General features: G+C 33.6%; 1 protein-coding gene across 1 annotated transcript in view; it reads left to right on the top strand.

Annotated features, from left to right (window-relative positions):
• The window catches only part of fred (friend of echinoid), a 505,225-nt gene that overhangs the window by 379,935 nt on the left and 101,076 nt on the right, over positions 1-24,214 (top strand). Inside the window, exon 7 of the mRNA XM_075294791.1 lies at positions 23,491-24,102. Within this exon, the coding sequence (XP_075150906.1) occupies positions 23,491-24,102 (612 nt within the window). The remainder of the gene's footprint in view (positions 1-23,490; positions 24,103-24,214) is intronic.

Here is a 24,214-nt window from a genome sequence, read left to right on the forward strand (position 1 = left end):
TCGCTATTGATTTCGGTTCAGATTTAGGTATAGCTGCCATATATATTTATCACCGATATGGCCATAATTGACGTATTTATCAACGTATTCGCAAGGCCGAATATTTGGGGGCTCTCGTCAAATATGCAAAATTATTAGATATAGCTCCCATATATATCTTTCGTCCGATTTGGACTTATATGGCCCCAAAAGCCAGAGTTTTACCCTGATTTGCTTCAAATTTTGCACAAGGAGTATTTAATAGTATTGTTAATTATACCAAATTTAGTTTAAATCGGTTCAGATTTAGATATAGCTCCCGAATATATCTTTCGACCTATTTCGACTCATATACCCACAGAGACCAAAGAGTTACCCCGATTTACTTGAAACTTTGCACAGGGAGTAGAATTAAGGTTCTGGATATGCGAGCGAATTTTAATTGAAATCGGTTCAGATTTTGATATAGCTCCCATATATCTTTCGCCCGATTTTCCGTCATATGACCACAGAGTTCAAAGTTGTAGTCCGATTTACGTGAAATTTTGCACAGGGAGTAGAATTAAAATAATAACTCCCATTTTCATGAAGCTCCGTTAGTGATCCGTTAAACCGTAGTATGGCCATAGCTGCAATCTTGCCTATATATTCCATATGTCAGTTAGAAACATATCTATCGACCGATAAATCATAATTACACATTTGCGAAGTTGCCTCAAAATTGGTTCAGATTAAAATGTTTCCCATATTTTTTTACTAACATAGTGTACCATCCCAGGGCATTAGCCGACTTAAATTTTAAGTCTATAGGTTATAAATTTTGTTCAGATGGAGTCAGACAAAAACCTTCATATATAGCGCCCAACACATTTGACGGATTTGATATAGAGTCGAAAATGTGGATTTACAAAGTGGTGCAGAGTATAATAGAGTCGGCCCCACCCGACTTTAGACTTTCCTTACTTGTTTTTTACTAACACTGTTGTCCGTCCGTGTCATAAACCAATTTAAATTTTGAGTCTAAACATTTTGTGAATTTTTAAAAAAAATGCCCAAATCGGTTGATATTTATATATTTGTATATGGGAAAATAACATAAACCTTTATATAGCTCCTAACAAATTTGAAGGTGTTAAGATATTGGTATACTTAGTGGTGAAGGGTATAATATAGCCCGCCCCGCCCGACTTTAGACTTTCCTTACTTGTTTAATATGAGAATTCGTGTTTTCCTATTGGACTTTACGATTCGCATTAAAAAAGATTTCAATTTCATACCGTGAAACAAGTTGTCAAAATTACTAGAGAGAATGGGCGAGCTGATCTATCAAAGACAATTTGTTTGCTTCTTTAACTCCAAGGAAGAAATATTGCTTTCACCTAAAGTCAGATTCAATTTCACGAATTAAAGATTTGATTAAAACTGTCTGTAAAACTGAATTTTCGTTCTTATAACAACAATGTAGGTCCTTCTTTTTCCAATTCCCAAAGAAGGCACAGAATAATGTGTGCGGGCATTTTTTAGAAAGGAAGTGCAAGGCATTATAGAATGCATGATAGGAGAAGGCATATGGGAAGGTGTCAAGGATCCCAAAATCATGGGCTAAGAAGGTATGATTTTTGCGGTACTTCGCAATTTTCCCGCTGGGTATGTCATTTTGAAACGGAAGCCCATGACGGAAATGTGGTATGCAAAGCAAAGAGCTTGCCCTTCATCCATCTGGTGTATAGACAATCACACACACCACACATACACCCATGTACAGAAACCATTCGCCATTGATGCTACAGAGGTACGTTATAAATAATATCCTTTTGTATGCTATTGCTATTCAAAGAGTTTCTATGGCAAGTATTTGAATGAAAAAAAAACAGGATTATAACAGAGTGAAAAAAGTAAAAACTGTAGCATCAATTCCGGACACTGACGCAGCAACCATAGTAACAAAGCACTTCAAATGATGCCCTCTTCGTCATCCATTTGGCCGTGTTGGTTTAATGTCGCAACAACATGAGTTTGGGCGAGTTAAACGAGTATTCCAAACAAATGATTCTGTTGAAGGTTTTCCCAATGTCAACTGTCATCAGTTTCATTGACGAAATAATGAATATAAGCCAAATGATTGGAATTATTAACTAGTGATGTGCCCTCGTGTATTTTGCAAATATTTCTATTAATTGAACAGGCGAAACAAAAATGTTAAATTCCAATGACTAGTTGGATAGTTGATATCGTTGCTCCATCTACTCCTGTTTACATTTAAAAGTATTAAACTAGCATTTTAGCGCCGTAAATAATTACTTTCCATATTAGTGGAAAATAAAATGCATTTTTATAAACTTTTTCAACAATAAACGAAAAATAAGCAATTTTGAGACCATTTTTTATACCCTAAACCACATAGTGGTCAGGGTATAATAAGTTTGATCTGCCAAAAAATGTGCCTACCAGAAATATTCAGGTATATTATGGATTTCCCTTCAAATGGATTTCACCTTCCACTTTGATTTCCCCCCAAAAATGTTTGGTTGTTCTTGGTTTCCCGTGAAACAAGATTTTTCGAAATCTCTTGCCGAAAAATTAAAGTCTGCAAATCATATGATTTTCAGAGGAAAATATAAACATATATAATCACGTATGTGGTACAATTCTTTTTTTTTCTAAGTTTGTGGCAAACTGTTAAGGAAATGCAAAGAAACTCATGTGCTGCAATCTAAAGAAAGACTACTGAGTTGTAAAATATTTATAAAAATCATGAAATCGTTCTTACGTTTTTGGCCAATTATCTTTTGTTTACTATTTAAGAGTTCAGAGCAAAGCTCCAAATTTGAGGAACTACGACCGAAATAAATATTGATATTAAAATCTATTGCAAAAATATTTTATGAATTTTCATCGTCTGAAAAATTCAAAATTGCGAATTATTTTGTTTATTATTAATTTAATATTTTATTATTAATGACTGACTCTTACGTGCGACGCTTTGCAGAAGTTAAGTTACCCAATCGTTTATAGCATTTCTATTATAAAAAATATTGTTTTAATTTGTCTTGTCTGGTTAAAAAATGTGTTTGTTTTTATTTAATATATTAATTTAATAAGCATAATCATATTCATACACACTTCGTTGTAATCTAAAAATCATTAACACACATATTTTCAATTACAAAAGTTTCAATGCGTTTTCACAAAATATTGGAACACTGTCGTTTCGAATATACATAAAATCAGCTGCTTTTAGCAATCACCATTTTTTTGCAATAAGTGAAAAGGGAATCTTGGACAATTTGCGATATTTATTTATTTTATCACCCAATATTTATCACGCATATAGAAAACATATGAAAAAATTTTAAATAATAGATTTACTTCGGTTTCAAATCCTTTTTTTTTAAATAAGAAAGATTCCATTAAAAAAAATCCGTGACAATTTTTCCCGTCTGTGAGGGGAAAAGTAGTTCAGAGAACAACCCCTACGGGAAAAATTCCCCGCAAACCTCTCATGTGAAACCCAGAACATACCCGATTGATTTTAGACCCCATAAAATATATACATATCGACTCAGAATCACTTCCTGAGTCGATCTAGCGCTTAGTGTTCGTCCGTCTGTCCATGTATTTGTTGTTCACAGGATTCGGTCGCAATTTTTAACCGATTTTGATGAAATTTGGTACAGGGTGTTTTTTTGGCTCCCATACACACAAAAAAATTTCACGAAAATTTTTCCAATTAAAATTTTAATTGAGTTTTAAAAAATATTCAATTAGAAATTTAATTGATTCAACAAATTTTTTTAATTGAAACAAAAATCAATCACAAAAATAATAGTATCAATTAATTTTTTAATTGGATCAATTAACTTTTTAATTGACCTTCAATTAATTTTTTGATTGATACTATCATTTCTGTGATTGAAGACATTTCAATTAAAAATTAATTGGACCAATTAATTTCGTGATTGAATCAGAAAATTTTGTTTTTGTGTGTATATTTGCATCGCCCGATTTCGACAAATGGGGTCACGTTGCACTTTTTTACCAACCGATCGTCGTCAAATTTGGCACAAAGTAATATTCCGCATCACCCTTTAAGTCTGCAAAATTTTATCGAAATCGGTTCAGATTTAGATATATCTCTCATATATATGTATCGCTCGATTTTGCCAAATTAGGTAATAAAACCCTTATTTATTACTCAAACTTTGCTTAGTCTAATATTTTATAGTACTAACAACATGTGTAAAAATCATTGAAATCGGTTCAGATTTAGATATAGCTCCCATATGTATGTATCGCCCGATTTTGCCAAATTGGGCCGTAAAACTTATTATCAACCGATTGTACTCAAATTTGGCTAAATGTAATTTTCTATAGCACTAACTGTATGTGCAAAATTTCATCGAAATCGATTCAGATTTAGATATAACTAGCACCAATATATATGTATCGCCCGATTTTGCCAAAGTTGGTCCTAATTTCTTTATTTTTGACCATAGAGGCCTCATTTATTAACTGATCGTACTCAAATTTTGCAGAAGGTAACCGTCTGTGGTATCAATCATACCTGCCAAATATTATACAAATTGGTTGAGATTTACATACAGCTCCCATATATATGCATCGCTCGATTTTCCTAAATTTTGCCATAATACTCTTATTTATTAAACAATGTTACTAAAATTTCAAATTTAGATGTATTAGCCGATAGTATTTAGACTTACATGTAGCTCTTACAAAATTAAATTGCCCGATTTTTCAAATTTGGATTTATTACCAACAACTAATTGAGCAATTCTCTCTTTTTATACCTTCCACCATAGGATGGGGGGTATATTAACTTTGTCATTCCGTTTGTAACACATCGAAATATTGCTCTAAGACCCCATAAAGTATATATATTCTGGGTCGTGGTGAAATTCTGAGTCGATCTGAGCATGTCCGTCCGTCCGTCCGTCCGTCTGTTGAAATCACGCTAACTTCCGAACGAAACAAGCTATCGACTTGAAACTTGGCACAAGTAGTTGTTATTGATGTAGGTCAGATGGTATTGCAAATGGGCCATATCGGTCCACTTTTACGTATAGCCCTCATATAAACGGACCCCCAAATTTGGCTTGCGAGGCCTCTAAGAGAGGCAACTTTCATCGGATCCGGCTGAAATTTGGCACATGGTGTTAGTATATCATCTCTAACAACCATGCAAAAATTGGTCCACATCGGTCCATAATTATATATAGCCCCCATATAAACCGATCCCCCGATTTGGCTTGCGAGGCCTCTAAGAGAAGCAAATTTCATCCGATCCAGCTGAAATTTGGTACATGGTGTTAGTATGTGGTCTCTAACAATCATGCAAATATTGGTCCACATCGGTCCATACTTATATATAGCCCCCATATAAACCGATCCCCCGATTTGGCTTGCGAGGCCTCTAAGAGAAGCAAATTTCATCCGATCCGACTGAAATTTGGTACATGGTGTTAGTATGTGGTCTCTAACAACCATGCGAAAATTGGTCCACATCGGTCCATAATTATATATAGCCCCCATATAAACCGATCACCAGATTTGACCTCCGGAGCCTCTTGGAAGACCAAAATTCATCTGATTCAGTTGAAATTTGGTACGTGGTGTTAATATATGGCCTCAAACTCCCATGCACAAATTGGTCGAAATCGGTCCTTAATTATATATAGCCCCCATATAAACCGATCCCCAGATTTGACCTCCGGAGCCCCTTGGAAGAGCAAAATTCATCCGATTCGGTTGAAATTTGGTACGTGATGTTAGTATATGGTATCCAACAACCATGCAGGAATTGGTTCATATCAGTCCATAATTATATATAGCACCCATATAAACCGATCCTCAGATTTAACCTCCGGTGCCTTTTGGAGAAGCAAAATTCATCCGATCTGGTTGAAATTTTGTACGTGGTGGTAGTATATGATATTTAACAGCCATGCCAAAAGTGGTCCATATCAGTCCATAATCATATATAGCCCCCATATAAACCGATCCCGCGATTTGGTTTTGGAGCCTCTTGGAGGAGCAAATTTCATCCGAGTCAGTTGAAATTTGGTACATTGTGCTAGTATATGCCCGTTAACAACCATGCCTAACTAGGTCCATATCGGTCTATACACTGAAAAAAATATTGTCGTGAGGTCAAAGATTTCATGTCTTTAAAATACGAATACAAATTTTGCTTAGCATAGAAGACGCATTTCTCTAAAATAAAGTTATTTTCCTTGTCCAAAAGTCGCTAAACTTTTCATTGAAGTCGTATTGTCCTTATAATTAAGTGTTTTGACTTAAAAATGGGTATCTTAACATGAAAGAAAATATTTATAGGCTAAGGTCAACTTGACTTTAATAATTCAGAAAAATTCTTTAAATTTAATGAAATTGTCTTTAAATTTGTTGTCTTTTGGATCTTGACTACAAAGCAAAAAATCGTTCAAATATAGGACATGTTTTTCAAAACTTTATTTTAAAGAAGTTTTTTACTTCAAATATAGCATAATTTCTACTGGAAGTCGAGTCCTAATTTGGAAAATAAAGTTGCCGTTAACTCGTTTTTAAAGGACTTTGATAGCATATGAAGAAAAAAAGCTGAGAAAGCGAAAAAATTAAAATTTGCTTCCTAGAAGCAAGTACACAAAACCTAAATTTAAAAGAGAATTGTGTCTTAAAAGTATCCTTACTTGTATTCACCGCTTCTTTGGCTCGGAATCAATACCAAATTTTTTAAAGTAAAGACAAAATCTTTGGAACCGAGTATGCTTTTTTTTCAGTGTAGTTATATATAGCCCTCAGATAAATCGATCCCCAATCACACAAAAATTGGTCCATATCAAGTTCATAATTGTATATAGCCCCCATATAAGCGAGCCCCATATTTAATAAGTAATTATTTGTAGACTTACCTACACATTTTTTGTCTAATATATACCACGTATGGAATAACTCACCATTTAGAAAACGATTTAAGATACCACAGCCCAAGTAATTCGATTGTGGATGATAGTCTTTCGTAGAAGTTTCTACGCAATCCATGGTGGGGGGTACATAAGATTCGGCCTGGCCGAACTTACGGCCGTTTATACTTGTTTCAATAATATACTCATTATTAGTAGCATACTAACTCTGTGGTGCAAAATCAACTATAGCTCCTAATATCGGACATTTCTATTCAGCTTGTGACAAGACTTCCATAAACATGTACCCTTTTTTTAAATACGAAAATGCAAATCTATACCATTGATACCCCAATGTCTACTAATTCAGTATGGATGGTTTAGGGTATGATATAGTCGGCTCCGCCCGACTTTGTACTTTACTCAATTGTTTTAAAATAAGTCTTTCTCCCAAACGAAATTTAGACATTTGCATTTCGCAGTAAGAAAGTTTGTTTGGAAGGAATATATATATATATATATATATATATATATATATATATATATATATATATATATATATATATATATATATATATATATATATATATATATATATATATATATATATATATATATATATATATATATATATATATATATATATATATATATATATATATATATATATATATATATATATATATATATATATATATATATATATATATATATATATATATTTATATATATATATATATATATATATATATATATATATATATATATATATATATATATATATATATATATATATATATATATATATATATATATATATATATATATATATATATATATATATATATATATATATATATATATATATATATATATATATATATATATACTTGGATTATCTTACAGAATGCAAAAACAATTTCATAAAGACTACCTCAAAAAAAATCTGGCTAATTGCATTTTCCCTCACATCTTTCTCATTTCCACGAGGTGTTTTAGTTCTTAGCACCTTTTTCTGTAATACAAACAATGTAGAAGAATATATTCGATTTAATATTTTTATACCCTAAACCACATAGTGGTCAGAAATATTGATTTAAGACCCCATAAAATATATACCGATCGACTCAGAATCACCTCCTGAGTCGATCTAGCGCTTGGTGTCCGTCCGTCTGTCCATGCATTTGTTGTTCGCAGGATTCCGGTCGCAATTATTAACCGATTTCCATACATTTCAAACTTTACAGGATATGAATATAATTTCATAAATACTCGTACTAACATACAGTTTAGAAGTCAACACATTATCCACTGGGCTACGTAGCTGTTATCAACGCACAAACAACCCATACAGTCAATTAGTTATATTTATAGAGCATAGTTCTGGGAGCCCACAAGCCTATGTAAAGAAATTTTATATAAAAGAAACATAACCTTCAGTCGGTCCTTTTTTACAAACGATCTAGCAAATACAACTTTTGGAAACGGTAATAATGTAATGTTACACATATTTATTCTAAAAATTTTGTAAGATTTCGAAAGAATGTTGGGCATTACATAAATATTGCACAACAGTGGATCCTGTATGCCCTCAGGTAACCGTGCAGATTAGGTATAGTGACAGAAAAATTTTTTTGCGTGCAAAATTTTTTATCCGATACTCTATTTAGCTGAAAATCTGAGGTTATTGTAGACCTGTTAACAAACGGGGCTATTTTTATCTGAGGTTTCCAAAATATGGAATCTGAAGCTTTTTAAATCCATAGGAATTGTAATGTTCAACTAATTCGGTCGAGTCCATCGGACACACTTTTCCTTGAAGTCGGTACCTCAAGGATGCCTTTAACATTGGACAAAGATAGCAAGAGAAGATGACATTAAGAATTGCACTTTTAATACTAAACCAAAAGGGATGGGAGCCAATGAGCACTAGCAAATTTGTAGGGAGTTATTATCAAGATTTATATATTCCCATATACAAATATTTATATCTGAAACGATTTGGAGACAATTTTTTGTACTTCTACAAAATCGCTAGAATTAAAAATTAAATCGGCTAACACCCTGGGATGAAACACAATGTTAGTGAAAAACAAGTAAGGAAAGTCTAAAGTCGGGCGTGGCCGACTATATTATACCCTGCACCACTTTGTAGATCTAAATTTTCGATACCATATCACGTCCGTCAAATGTGTTGGGGGCTATATATAAAGGTTTGTCCCAAATACATACATTTAAATATCATTCGATCTGGACAGAATTTGATAGACTTCTCCAAAATCTATAGACTCAAAATTTAAGTCGGCTAATGCACTAGGGTGGAACACAATGTTAGTAAAAAAGAATATGGGAAACATTTAAATCTGAAGCAATTTTAAGGAAACTTCGCAAAAGTTTATTTATGATTTATCGCTCGATATATATGTATTAGAAGTTTAGGAAAATTAGAGTCATTTTTACAACTTTTCGAGTAAGCAGTGGCGATTTAACAGGGAAAATGTTGGTATTTTGACCATTTTTGTCGAAATCAGAAAAACATATATATGGGAGCTAAATCTAAATCTGAACCAATGTCAACCAAATTTGGCACGCATAGCTACAACACAGAAAAAAATATCACCAAAATATTTCCAATTAAAAAGTTAATTGAAGTTGAAAATGTTTTCAATTAATAAATTAATTGATACAATTAACTTTTTAATCATGATAGAAACATTAAGTTAATTAAGCCAATGATTGAAAATTTTAAAATTTTTAATTAAAAAATTAATTGATACAATTAACTTTTTAATCAAATTCGGAAGACTAATTCAGTTAAAAAAAGTGCTGATTTTTTTTTAAATGTTTAATTAAAAATGTGTTTCAAACAATCATTTGTTAATCCAAATAAAAACTTTAAGTCAATTCAGAAAGTAATTAAAAATAGTTACCTTTTTTAATTAATAAATTAATTGAGTTTTGCAATCAACATCAATTAAAGTTTTAATTGAATCAATAAAAAAATTAATTGAAATTTGCTGAAAAAATCAATTAATTCTTTAATCAAGAATTTTTTCTATGCCCAATTAAAACTGTGATTGATACTATCATTTTCGTGATTGAAGACAATTCAATTAAAAAATTAATTGGATCAATTAATTTGGTGATTGAATCAGAAAAATTTTTTTTTGTGTGAATGGAGTTATAAATTGGCCTCTGTGGTCATATGAGTGTAAATCGGGCGAAAGCTATATATGGGAGATATATCTAAATCTGAACCGATTTCAACCCAATTTGGCACGTATAGCCACAATGCTAATACTACTCCCTGTGCAACATTTCAACTAAAGCGAAGTTAAAAATTGGCCTTGTGGTCATATGAGTGTAAATCGGGCGAAAGCTATATATGGGAGATATATCTAAATCTGAACCGATTTCAACCCAATTTGGCACGTGTAGCCACAGTGCTAATTCTACTCCCTGTGCAAAATTTCAACTAAATCGGAGTTAAAAATTGGCCTCTGTGGTCATATGAGTGTAAATCGGGCGAAAGCTATATATGGGAGCTGTATCTAAATCTGAACCGATTTCAACCAAATTTGGCACGCATAGCTACAATGCTAATTATACTCCCTGTGCAAAATTTCAACTAAATCGGAGCAAAAAATTGGCCTCTGTGGTCTTTTGAGTGTAAATCGGGCGAAAGCTATATATGGGAGCTATATCTAAATCTGAACCGATTTCAACCAAATTTGGCACGCATAGCTACAATGCTAATTCTCCTCCCTGTGCAAAATTTCAACTAAAGCGGAGTTAAAAATTGGCCTTGTGGTCATATGAGTGTAAATCGGGCGAAAGCTATATATGGGAGATATATCTAAATCTGAACCGATTTCAACCCAATTTGGCACGTGTAGCCACAGTGCTAATTCTACTCCCTGTGCAAAATTTCAACTAAATCGGAGTTAAAAATTGGCCTCTGTGGTCATATGAGTGTAAATCGGGCGAAAGCTATATATGGGAGCTGTATCTAAATCTGAACCGATTTCAACCAAATTTGGCACGCATAGCTACAATGCTAATTATACTCCCTGTGCAAAATTTCAACTAAATCGGAGCAAAAAATTGGCCTCTGTGGTCTTTTGAGTGTAAATCGGGCGAAAGCTATATATGGGAGCTATATCTAAATCTGAACCGATTTCAACCAAATTTGGCACGCATAGCTACAATGCTAATTCTACTCCCTGTGCAAAATTTCAACTAAATCGGAGCAAAAAATTGGCCTCTGTGGGCACATGAGTGATTGAAATCAAAAAAAAAAAAATTTGATTTCAATCACGAAAATCGCGGATTCAATAATTTTTTAATTGAAATGTCTTCAATCACGAAAATGATAGTATCAATCACCCATTTTGATTGAAACCCAACACGATTTTTATTTAAAAATTTAATTGACTTTTGTCACGGAATCAATTAATTGTGTGATTGAATCAATTAAAAATGTGATTGATTTTTAACATAAAATTCAATCACAGTTTTAATTGAATCAATTAAAATTTTAATTAATTTCGCGACAAAAATCAATCAACTATTTGATTCATTCAAATAAATAATTAATTGAAATTGGCTATACATTTCGATCAAAAAATTTATATATTGCGACCCCAAAATCGTATTTAGTTGTTATACCCTCCATCATAGGATGGGGGTATATTAACTTTGTCATTCCGTTTGTAACACATCGAAATATTGCTCTAAGACCCCATAAAGTATATATATTCTGGGTCGTGGTGAAATTCTGAGTCGATCTAAGCATGTCCGTCCGTACGTCCGTCCGTCCGTCCGTCTGTTGAAATCACGCTAACTTCCGAACGAAACAAGCTATCGACTTGAAACTTGGCACAAGTAGTTGTTATCGATGTAGGTCGGATGGTATTGAAAATGGGCCATATCGGTCCACTTTTACGTATAGCCCCCATATAAAGGGACCCTCTAAGAGAAGCTTGTGGAGCCTCTAAGAGAAGCATATTTCATCCGATCCGGCTGAAATTTGGTACATGGTGTTGGTATATGGTCTATAACAACCATGCAAAAATTGGTCCACATCGGTCCATAATTATATATAGCCCCCATATAAACCGATCCCCAGATTTGGCTTGCGGTGCCTCAAAGAGAAGAAAATTTCATCCGATCCAACTGAAATTTGGTACATGATGTTGGTATATGGTATCTAACAACCATGTTAAAAATTGGTCCATATCGGCCCTTAATTATATATAGCCCCCATATAAACCGATCCCCAGATTTGGCTTGTGGAGCCTCTACGAGAAGCATATTTCATCCGATCCGGCTGAAATTTGGTACATGGTGTTGGTATATAGTCTCTAACAACCATGCAAAAATTGGTCCACATCGGTTCATATTTATATATAGTCCCCATATAAACCGATCCCCAGATTTGGCTTGCGAAGTCTCCAAGAGAAGCAAATTTCATCCAAGCTGGTTGTAATTTGAAACATGGTGTTAGTATATGATCTTTAACAACCGTGCCAGAATTGGTCCATATCGGTCCATAATTATATATAGCCCCCATATAAAACGTTCTCCAGATTTGACCTCCGGAGCCTCTTGGAGGAGCAAAATTCATCCGATCCGGTTCAAATTAGGAACGTGGTGTTAGTATATGGTCTCTAACAACCATACCAAAATTGGTCCAAACACACAAAAATTGGTCCATATCGGTTCATAATCATGGTTGCCACTAGAGCCAAAAATAATCTACCTAAATTTTATTTCTATAGAAAATTTTGTCAAAATTTTATTTCTTTAGAAAATGTTTTCGAAATTTTATTTCTAGAGAAAATTTTGTTAAAATTGTATACGGTTCATAATAACATTTTCATCATTTTCAAAATTTTATTTCTATAGAAAATTTTGTCAAAATTTTATTTCTATAGAAAATTTTGTTCAAATTTTATTCGGTTCATAATCATGGTTGCCTCTCGAGCCACAAATAATCTACCAAGATTTTATTTCTATAGAAAATTTTGTCAAAAGTTTATTTTAGCTTAAAACCATACATTGACTAAACTACAAGAGTAGCTTAACCAACAGAGGAAAAGAATGTTTGTCAAATTTATTTGGGCAAAGCCCTATAGACTGCAAGATGGTTGGATGGACGCACGTTTCGGAATTACCACATTCCTCATCAGCATCCTCTACTTGCAGCAAAACTATCAACCAATTATCAGAATAAATTCAGGCAGTTTATTAAACCCAACAAAAACCACACTTGAACCCTCCGAAAAAAGGTTTTACATTGATAGCCGGCTTATGCCGAAATAAATTCGAAACAAACATATCTCTTTTCCTATGCCACTGTCAAATCATCGATTTGAATTCACATGGCTGGGTTTATTTTGAGCGTGCCTCCTCTTCTTTTTCATTTGTTTTGTTTTGTTATTGTTGGTTTTGTTCTTTAAGCATTGTTGTTGTTTTTTATTTCAGCTTAAAACCATACATTGACTAAACTACAAGAGTAGCTTAACCAACAGAGGAAAAGAATGTTTGTCAAATTTATTTGGGCAAAGCCCTATAGACTGCAAGATGGTTGGATGGACGCACGTTTCGGAATTACCACATTCCTCATCAGCATCCTCTACTTGCAGCAAAACTATCAACCAATTATCAGAATAAATTCAGGCAGTTTATTAAACCCAACAAAAACCACACTTGAACAAAAACCACACTTGAATTCAGGCAGTGGGTTTAATAAACTGCCTGAATTTATTCTGATAATTGGTTGATAGTTTTGCTGCAAGTAGAGGATGCTGATGAGGAATGTGGTAATTCCGAAACGTGCGTCCATCCAACCATCTTGCAGTCTATAGGGCTTTGCCCAAATAAATTTGACAAACATTCTTTTCCTCTGTTGGTTAAGCTACTCTTGTAGTTTAGTCAATGTATGGTTTTAAGCTGAAATAAAAAACAACAACAATGCTTAAAGAACAAAACCAACAATAACAAAACAAATAAAAGTTTATTTCTATAGAAAATTTTGTTAAAGTTTTATTTCTGTAGAAATTTTTGTCAAAATTTTGTTTCTATAGAATATTTTGTCAAAATTTTTATTTCTATCGAAAATTTTGTGAAAATTTTATGTCTACTTTGTCAAACTGAATTATATACGTATTGGATCGATCTTTTTTGATTTAATATATACCACGTATGGACTTACATACAATTTAGAAGATGGTGTTAGGAGGTTTTAAGATACATTGCCATCGGCAAGCGTTACCGCAACTTAAGTAATTCGATTGTGGATGGCAGTGTTTAGAAGAAGTTTCTACGCAATCCATGATGGAGGGTACATAAGCTTCGGCCTGGCCGAACTTACGGCCGTATATACTTGTTTTCTTTTGAAATAAAAGAAAATATGTGTTTCTTATAAAACATATTTAATATTTTATTATTTTTTGAATTATGCAATAGACAGATAAATTTGGTTGTTGTCATTTGTGTTTTGTTCTAACATAACTTACAAATACAACTGCTATCAATAACAACTATAGGGTGAAAAAATAAATTATATAAATCATTATCTTCCTTATAATAATAACCATGTTAGCATGTTCCTTCTAGTATGTAGATGCGCCTAGATTTCCAATAAATCAGCAGCCTGTAAGCTAAATTAGTTTTTCTGAAAGTAAACAGAATAATTCGAATTTCATTTTATTCAATTAAAAGTTAATTTTGTTAAACATTACCTGCATAGAATATCAAGTTCAATTCTTAGTTCCAGCTTGCAGATTTATAATCTTTGTTTGCAGTTGTAGTCTTTTAGCATAAAAAGGTGTATTAAGGAGCTCGGTAATTTAATTTTAGTACCAATTCCTTTCCAAAATTTCCACACATTAAAATCGTCTATTAAAATTTGAACCAATCAAAGACAAAAATAATACTTTGCAAATTCTGGAAATAGAAAAAAAATATAAATGGAAAATACATATTTTTATTATTTTCGGATATTTTTAATATTTTTAAATCCAAAAGAAAGAACTTTTTTACCATTACATAATTCAGCTCATTAGTTTATATACCAGATATACTGCTCTCTACTTGGGTTCAAACTGAAAAAGGCAGGTAAAACAAAAATGCAATTTAATGCCAATGCTACTTCGCAACTTCAAGGTGAATCTTCCACCAAACCCATACCGCTCTTGGTTTTAAGAAAACTAGGAGTGAAAAAATTTATAATTTTAAATATCAATACGGTACCCGCTTTTTTATTGCAAACATATTATTATATATTTGATAAAACGATGGAGTTGATGGGTTGATTGGTCAATTTCACGAAATAAAATTGGTCACTAAAAGAAATGAATAAAAAATATATTATTTTAGTCCGTTAATGTAAACAGGCTTCAATGGAAAACGGTATTCACATTTCACAATTTCCATTTCTACAATGCCACAAAACACAAACACAGGTAATTTCAAATGCGTTCTGTCATATATTTTTTCAAACCTTTACCACGTGGCCGTTTGTTGTGGCACACTTTATTTATTTCAACCCTTTGCTATGATTTGTTGTTGCGTTCAAAATCTGATCTCTCCATCATACATTGTTGAATAAAAACCCATTCTCTTGTTCTCTTTTCGCTCTTTCCATTGCTCAAAATTATTCAGTTTCAATTATAAAGGTGATTGGATCAATCACATGTGTAATTGGAAACGGAAAAAATTTCAATCACGTTTGTAATTGGAAATTATTTCCGAATTGATTAAGAAATTGATTGAATCAATTAATATTTTAATTGGAAACGTAACAAATATCAATCATTTTTTTAATTGGTTTTTATTCGGATTTGATTAAATAATTAATTGAATCAATTAACATAATAATTGAATCCGTTTCCAAATTCAATTAAGTGTTTAATTGAAAAAATGTTGGTGATAATTTTTTGTGTGTATATATGGGAGCTATATCTAAATCTAAACGATTTGGCTGATATTTTGCAAGTTTTTCGAGACTCATAAAATATTTGGATGTACGGAATTTTAGGAAGATCGGTTGATATACACGCCAATTATGACCAGATCGGTGAAAAATATATATGGCAGCTATATCTAAATCTGAACCGATTTTTTCCAAAATCAATAGGGATCGTCTTTGAGCCGAAACAGGACCTATACCACATTTTAGGACAATCGGACTAAAACTGCGAGCTGTACTTTGCACACAAAAATACATCAACAGACAGACAGACAGACGGACATCACTAAATCGACTCAGAATTTAATTCTAAGACGATCGGTATACTAAACGATGGCGTTACATACAAATGCACAAACTTATTATACCCTGTACCACAGTAGTGGTGAAGGGTATAAATATGGGGAATATAAAGCTAGAGCAATTTTGATGCAATTGTACAAAAGAGCATTTACGATTTATCGGGCGATACATATGTATTCGAGATATAGGACAATTTGAGTAATATTTACAATTTTGCAAGGATATTGGTTAAATCTCCCATTGAAAATGGGTTTAAAATTATGAAACATTCTACCATATTTCCCCTACTCTGGCGTATATATATGGGTGCTAAATCTAAATATGAACCGATTTTGACCAAATTTGACATGCAAAGTTATAATAATAATTCTGCTATCTCTGCAAAAAACGTAAATTGGAGAATAATTTTGGCCTCCGTGATCATATGGGTGTAAATCGGGCGAAAGATATATATGGGAGCTACATCTAAATCTGAACCGATTTCAACCAAATTTGGCACACTTAACGATACTATTAATCGTACTCCTTGTGCAAAGATTGAAGCAAATCAGGGCAAAACTCTGGCTTATGAAGCCATATAAGTGCAAATCGGACAAAAGATATATATGGGAGCTATATCAAATCTGAACCGATTTGAACCAAATTTGGCACGCTTAACGATACTATTAAACGTACTCCTTGTGCAAAATTTTAAGCAAATCAGGGCAAACATCTGGCTTTTGAGGCCATATGAGTCTAGATCGGGCGAATGATATATATGGGAGCTATATCTAAATCCGAACAGATTTTAACCAAATTTAGCACACTGAACGATACTCTTAAACGTACTCCTTGTGCAAAAGTTGAAGCAAATCACGACAAAACTCTGGCTTTTTTGGCCCTATAAGTTCAAATCGGACGAAAGATATATATAGGATCTATATCTAAATCTGAACCGATTTGGCTGATATTTTGCATATCTTACGAAAGCCCCAAAATGTTTGGCTGCCCGATCGGTGATAAATATATATGACAGTTATATCTAAATCTGAACCGATTGTTTTCAAAATCAATAGCGATTGTTTTTGTACCAAAAAACGACCCTAAGCTAAATTTGAGGACGATCGAACTTAAACCACGAGCTGTACTTTGTACACAAAATTACATATACAGACAGATGGACGGACAGACAGACGGACATCGCTAAATCGACTCAGAATTTAATTCTAAGACGATCGGTATAACATACTAAACGATGGATCTCAGACTTTTCCTTCTTGGCGTTACATACAATACACAAACAGTAGTGGTGAAGGGTATAAAAATTTTATAGACTCCCGGGTTTCTTTAAAGGATGGATGGAATGGCAAAATGATTCTAAAATGAACCTCGGATGAAATAACCACACAATATTACATACGTTTGGAGTTAAATTTAAATAGATTAATGAAAGGTGGATAGTAAAACCGTCAATTATTTTCTCTAATTAGGAATTCCGGATGGAGCTGGAATTCCTGGCCACAAAACCCTGATGGTATTATTGGCAAATAGTTTTATAATACCCCATTAGTAAATTACACCCCCAGTTCTAACCCACCACCTTGCATAAAATAATAACAACATCAAAAAAACATAAAAATCGATATGACAAAAACGGTTGTCATAAGTATATTACATTAGGAATTGCTTCTATACACTGTTAGAAACATGTTTTTCATATGTTCCGATATAAACAAAATGCGTTTCGGCCAGAATTTTTAAACACAATATATTTAAGTACAAACATGTAATGTTTCTAAACTAACACTAAATGTTAATATGTTAGAATATATTATGTTTGGGGCATGAATGTTTCATAAAAATAATATGTGTGAGTGTAAACATACATAAAATTACAAATTTCGAGTAACCATATATATGTTGTGATATTTTATTCAGATATATGCTTAAGTTTAAATATTATCTAATTTGAATATTAGAATGAGTATTTGGAGTAAAGAGAATAGACATTCGGAACCAAGAGAATAGACATTTGAAAAAAAAAAACAAGTATATACGGCCGTAAGTTCGGCCAGGCCGAATCTTATGTACCCTCCACCATGGATTGCGTAGAAACTTCTACGAAAGACTGTCATCCACAAATTTCAACTCACTCGGATGAAATTTGCTCCTCCAAGAGGCTCCAAAACCAAATCTCGGGATCGGTTTACATGGGGGCTATAAATGATTATGGACTGATATCGACCTCTTTTGGCATGGTTGTTAAATATCATATACTACCACCACGTACCAAATTTCAACCGAATGGGAAGAATTTTGCTCTTCCAAGGTGCTCCGGAGGTCAAATCTGGGGATCGGTTTATATGGGGCCTATATATAATTATGGACAGATATCGACCAATTTTTGCATGGGTGTTTGAGGCCATATATTAACATCACGTACCAAATTTCAACTGAATCAGATGAATTTTGGTTTTCCAAGAGGTTCCGGAGGTCAAATATGGTGATCGGCTTATATGGGGGCCATATATAATTATGGACCGATATGGACCAATATTTGCATGGTCATTAGAGACCATATACTAACATCATGTACCAAATTTCAGCCGGATCGGATGAAATTTGCTTCTCTTAAAGGCTTCGCAAGCCAAATCGGGGGATCGGTTTATATGGGGGCTATATATAATTATGGACCGATGTGAACCAATTTTTGCATGGTTGTTAGGGACCATGTAGTAACACCATGTACCAAATTTCAGCCGGATCGGATGAAATTTGCTTCTCTTAAAGGCCTCGCAAGCCAAATTTGGGGATCCAATTATATGGGGGCTATACGTAAAAGTGGACCGATATGACCCATTTGCAATACCATCCGACCTACATCAATAGCAACTACTTGTGCCAAGTTTCAAGTCGATAGCTTGTTTCGTTCGGAAGTTAGCGTGATTTCAACAGACGGACGGACGGACATGCTCAGTTCGAGTCAGAATTTCACCACGACCCTGAATATATATACTTTATGGGGTCTTAGATCAATATTTCGATGTGTTACAAACGGAATAACAAAGTTAATATACCCGCCATCCTATGGTGGAGGGTATAAAAATGGTGTTCGGTCGAAGCAGGGATTGAACCCACGACCCTTTGCATGCAAGGCAAAAATGCTAACCACTGCTCCACGTGGCCAACAAATGTATGTTTCTGTTAAATAATGTTATGTTTGCATGGGCTCGTGGACGATAATTGTCTACTGGTGACTATAACAGCTACGTAGCCTAGTGGATAGTGTGTTGGCTTACAAACTGTATGTTTCTCGGTTCGATTCTCCGTCCAGGCGAAAGGTAAAATGTAAAAAATTTATAAAATTGATTAATTTCTTCAACGTTATTTGTATTACAGAAAAAAGGTGCCAAGAACTAAAAAATTTCGTGGAAGTGAAAATTATGTGAAGGATTGGGCACAATCTTCTTTGGAGAAAATTCTTCCAGTCATATAATATTTTTGGACTCAAAATCCTTCCAAACATATAATATGTTCACATAAAACAAACATATTAATGTTTCGGCAGTATCCAATAATATATGTGCTTCCTGCAAAATATGTTTGGAACATACAGTTTGTCAAGAAAGTGTTTTGACAATGGGATAAAAATTATGTTTTGTTCCAAAATTAAATATAATGAAATTTTAAAAAAATATTTTATTATGTATTTTGCAAAGTATACATACGTACAAAGAATTAAAAATTTAATAAAATATTTAATATTTCAATTATTTCTAGAATTTGAAATAGTTGGCAATGTCAAAAGACTTTCTTGACATACTGTATGTTAGAGAAGCGATTTTTTTAGGGTGTAGAAATTCAATTGTTTATCTTACAAAATACTTCTTTCCGATGAATATTAAATTCTACTATTCTTTTCAAAATTTCAAATACCAAAATTGATTTTATCTTCTTTAAAAAAATCGTATGCAAAATTTATTATAATAAAATTTATAATTATAATAATCTACAAAAAAAAAGAAAAAAATATATATTATAAGAACTCACACTGTGGTTTCTCTTAAGCCAGGTTAGTTGTCGCGGCCTCGATGAATTGTTTCATTCCTGGTGGATGATGTGGTACTTAGCTAGATTTGAATTAAGATTATTTGTTAATTATCAATTTTGCATAGCGCTCTGATAGATAAATCCATTTTCCTTTTTACATTAATTCAGTTAATTATTTTTTTGACTTTAGTTTTTTTCTAAATTAGGTTAACATACTATTTCCAATGGTCGGTTCTGGGAATCGAACTAAGATCAATAAAATTTGCACCAACAATAAACTAGCTATTAACCCACTGGGCCATAGTCCCTTGTTATGTTGAAGTGCCGAATTATAGACAATGAGTTGGTGGTAAAGCAGGTTTTGGTATAATGTGAAAACATAGCTGTAAGCGACTAAGAGAGCACCGTACAGGGGTCCGACATTACAAAGGGCGCTCTCCGTTGCTGAATAGGTTAGAACTGCTATGTAAAACTTATAATTTCACAATTATATCCGCTGGCGAATAGTTCTACAGGATATGTTGTTAATACATTCGCAGATGGGTTCAGTTAGGGGTGGAGCCCTAATTGGTTTTCGGTGCTGCTCCGGAATACATACATAATAAGTCTCCTCACCCGCGGACTTTAATCCCTCATAGGTGAGGAGGTTTTCAACGATAACTGCCTGTTGCATTGATATATTCCTGAAATAATGATTTTCATATAATTCACGCGTGTTACATTATGGTTATCAATCACACTTACCTCTGCATACAAAGATGCAATAATCACTTTTTCTTGGATAACCAGAAACGAAAATGGGTTATATGTCCACCATTCGATTTAGGATCGCAAGGAATCTAAAGCTCAAAGTATATAAGCGGAATAATGTAGCACCAATGCTATATGGATGTCCTAAAATGAAACATCCATGGTCACATTTGACAAGCTTGCAAATCGACGTAAATAATAATCACCACGAATAAATTATTTGAAACACATTCAATGATTTCTTTCTTACAAAAGTTTATGATGTCCACGAAATAACTAGATTTAATTCAATATTTGTACACAATTTAAATCATTTAACTTCGTGAAATGTATTAAACAAAAAGTCTTCCTGAGTTAACGTGCTTCGCCAGCGTTAATTGACCAAAAGAAACAGAAAAAACTGGTGAGCCAGCGAAGAGGTCTTACAAAAAGTGTCTTCGTATATTCATTATTGCCGAAGAGAGAAAAAAATATTTGAGCAAGTATAAAAATAAAATGCCAAACTGCTCAAATTCTGAGTGGGCAATTGTTTCTTCTTTCTTTATCCTACTCTAAGGGTATACCATCGGATATTTTTGCTTCCTAATCCGCATTATCCAAGTCCAACACAGATCAATAAAAAATTATAATAACAGTGTATCCAACCGAGCGAGGATTAGAACCTGGGCCTTCGTCGTCCTAGGCGAATGCTCTACCACTATGCCATTGCAGGTCTGGTTTCAGCGACGACTCTCTTTGGAGTATCTAACATGGAGAGATTCTGTGTCTTTAACAGTGCAATAACGTACAACAAATGTAATGTCTAACTACTGTGTAGAGCAATTATACATACACACAACCTTGCTATAAGCAGGTCGTATTATACATGAGATGCAGATTCTTTCTGAGATTGATTTCCAATCGAACAAATTCTGTCGCATTTAACTTCACCACAGAATATGGTTTAATTAGGTACATATTGGCCCTACATCGAGAAGTCCATTAGATAAGTAACAGAATGATGAAGTTGATGTAGCTCGGTCTCAAAGCTGACACATCCTAGATTTTATTTTTTGTCATTCTTTGAACAATTGGCACTGATTAATTTAATGCAAATATTTTTCATTAAAACTGAGGTGAGTAAAAATATTATCCTATACCATATTAGAAGTCTATTGCTTGATTTCTGCTAGAGTTATGGTCATTTTGTCATCCTCCGATTAAAACTTAATTGGAGGATAGACCATCGGTTGGTAAAAGTTTTCCATCGGAAACCGGCCCTTAGCCAAACAGATGGATGGACAGATAATCTCTATTCGACATAACAAAGTGTGAAACGAATGTGATGTGCAAGAATATCCAGGAGGAGTTTCAGCAACATACTTTCATTTACACCGACGGATCTTTGATTTCACAAGATCTCGTAGGTTTCAGTGTAACTACTGAAGATAAAGTTATGGTAAAGGCCTTAATCCAAGGATATAGTTCAATACTGTCAGCTGAGCTGATAGCTATATATGAGGCAATAAAATTTACAACTTCCAGGAGAAGACGATATGTTATCTGTTCTGATTCTCTATCGGCAATAAACACTATACTGAATATAAACAACAACAATATTTATTCCAGAACTATCCGGAACTACTTAACACATTATTATCCTAGAATTTCGATAATCTGGATACCTGGACATTGCGGTATTATCGGCAACGAGTTTGCAGATTATATCGCTAAAGACACTTTAAGATCACCTCTATTTTATAGATATAATCTCAATATTAAAGATACATCAAAAGATATTACAGATATGTTTACTAAGAGAGACACCACATATTACCAAACTTTTCAATGGTACAAACGTATAAATATTAATAGAAATTCTATACTTAACTTCTTTAAGGAACCATCACAGGTAATAACAAGAACAGAATGTATGAAATTGATCAGGATTAGACTAGGACACACCAGATTGACTCATGGCCACTTGATAAAGCTCGGAGAGATCCAGATATGCGAGTGCGATATACCGTATTCATTGCTATTGGAACATCTTTTGTGGCCTAAATTTGATCTCATTGGAACACACAATTTTTCACAATTGCGATCCGCTCGAATTAATTTCAATTCCTATATTTAACAACATAAGTAAAATCTTAAAATTTTTGAAAGACACATCATTGTATAATTATCTATAAAACAAAGAATATTATCTATAATTAGAAAGAATAAATGTAATAAATACACCTTGTGAGCTGAAGACCTTAGTTGTCATAGCCATTTAAGTTATCAATTTTAATTGTAATGAATAAATAAATAAAATAATATTTTTCAAAAATACTTAAAATCTCGAAATATTTCTAATGAACTATACTCTCCTCCGGGTATAAAAACAAAAAAATTCTTATCCATTTTTATAATTTCCTTTATGGTAAAGTTTGCTATAAGTATATACTGCCTGTCACAGCACTTAATTAAAAGATTTTGTTAACTCATATCGCATTGCATCGTATCTTAAGCATACGCGTAACAATTTTTTTCTTTTGCTATACTTTTTAGGGTCATCACTTCATTATCCCTCGTCGGAGAACAATTACACGAATTCCAGTAACATTTGTGCAAGCATTGGCAGCAATCAGGATACATTATGGCGCATGAAAATGTCAGCGACTGCTGCATCATCAATGCAACAGCAGCAGCATTCTTCTGCACAGATTTACATTGAAAGGCCACCGTCGGCATTCAGTAGCTGTGGTAGTGCTAGTGGGGCTGGTGGAATGGGTTCAGATCCTCTAACACAATATGTCGTCGACTACGTCGGATATCCGGTGCCACCGCCACCACACATAACATCAGTGACTGCTTCCGGGAGTCAACACAGTTTCCAAAGTGGCAGCAGCCACAATGTGCCAAGTTTAAATGCAGCTTCATCCTCCGTGACCAGCGCAACCACCACATCCAATGCAACCGCTGGTGGTGCTGATACATCCAACAGTTGCAGCACTCTCCAAAGACGGGAAAAGAAACAACACAGAGATTCACCGAACCATCCACCAATAGTAGCCCAACGCTACGGCACACTAAAGAAGTCCAGCAAACATCACTCCCAATATGCAGCCTCGGGGGCACCAGCACACACATCCGTAGACCACCTCCATCAACAACAGTTGGGTAAGTGGACAAAGTCGAAATCTAAAATTAAAGAAACATTTCAGCACTTTAGCTACAGAATCGTATCAGCTTCCTTCTTTCCAAGAAACACCGAAACCAAAATGGTGGTTAT

This window comes from Haematobia irritans, chromosome 2, assembly GCF_050003625.1.
Source record: "Haematobia irritans isolate KBUSLIRL chromosome 2, ASM5000362v1, whole genome shotgun sequence".
NCBI classification, from domain to species: Eukaryota; Metazoa; Arthropoda; class Insecta; order Diptera; family Muscidae; genus Haematobia; species Haematobia irritans.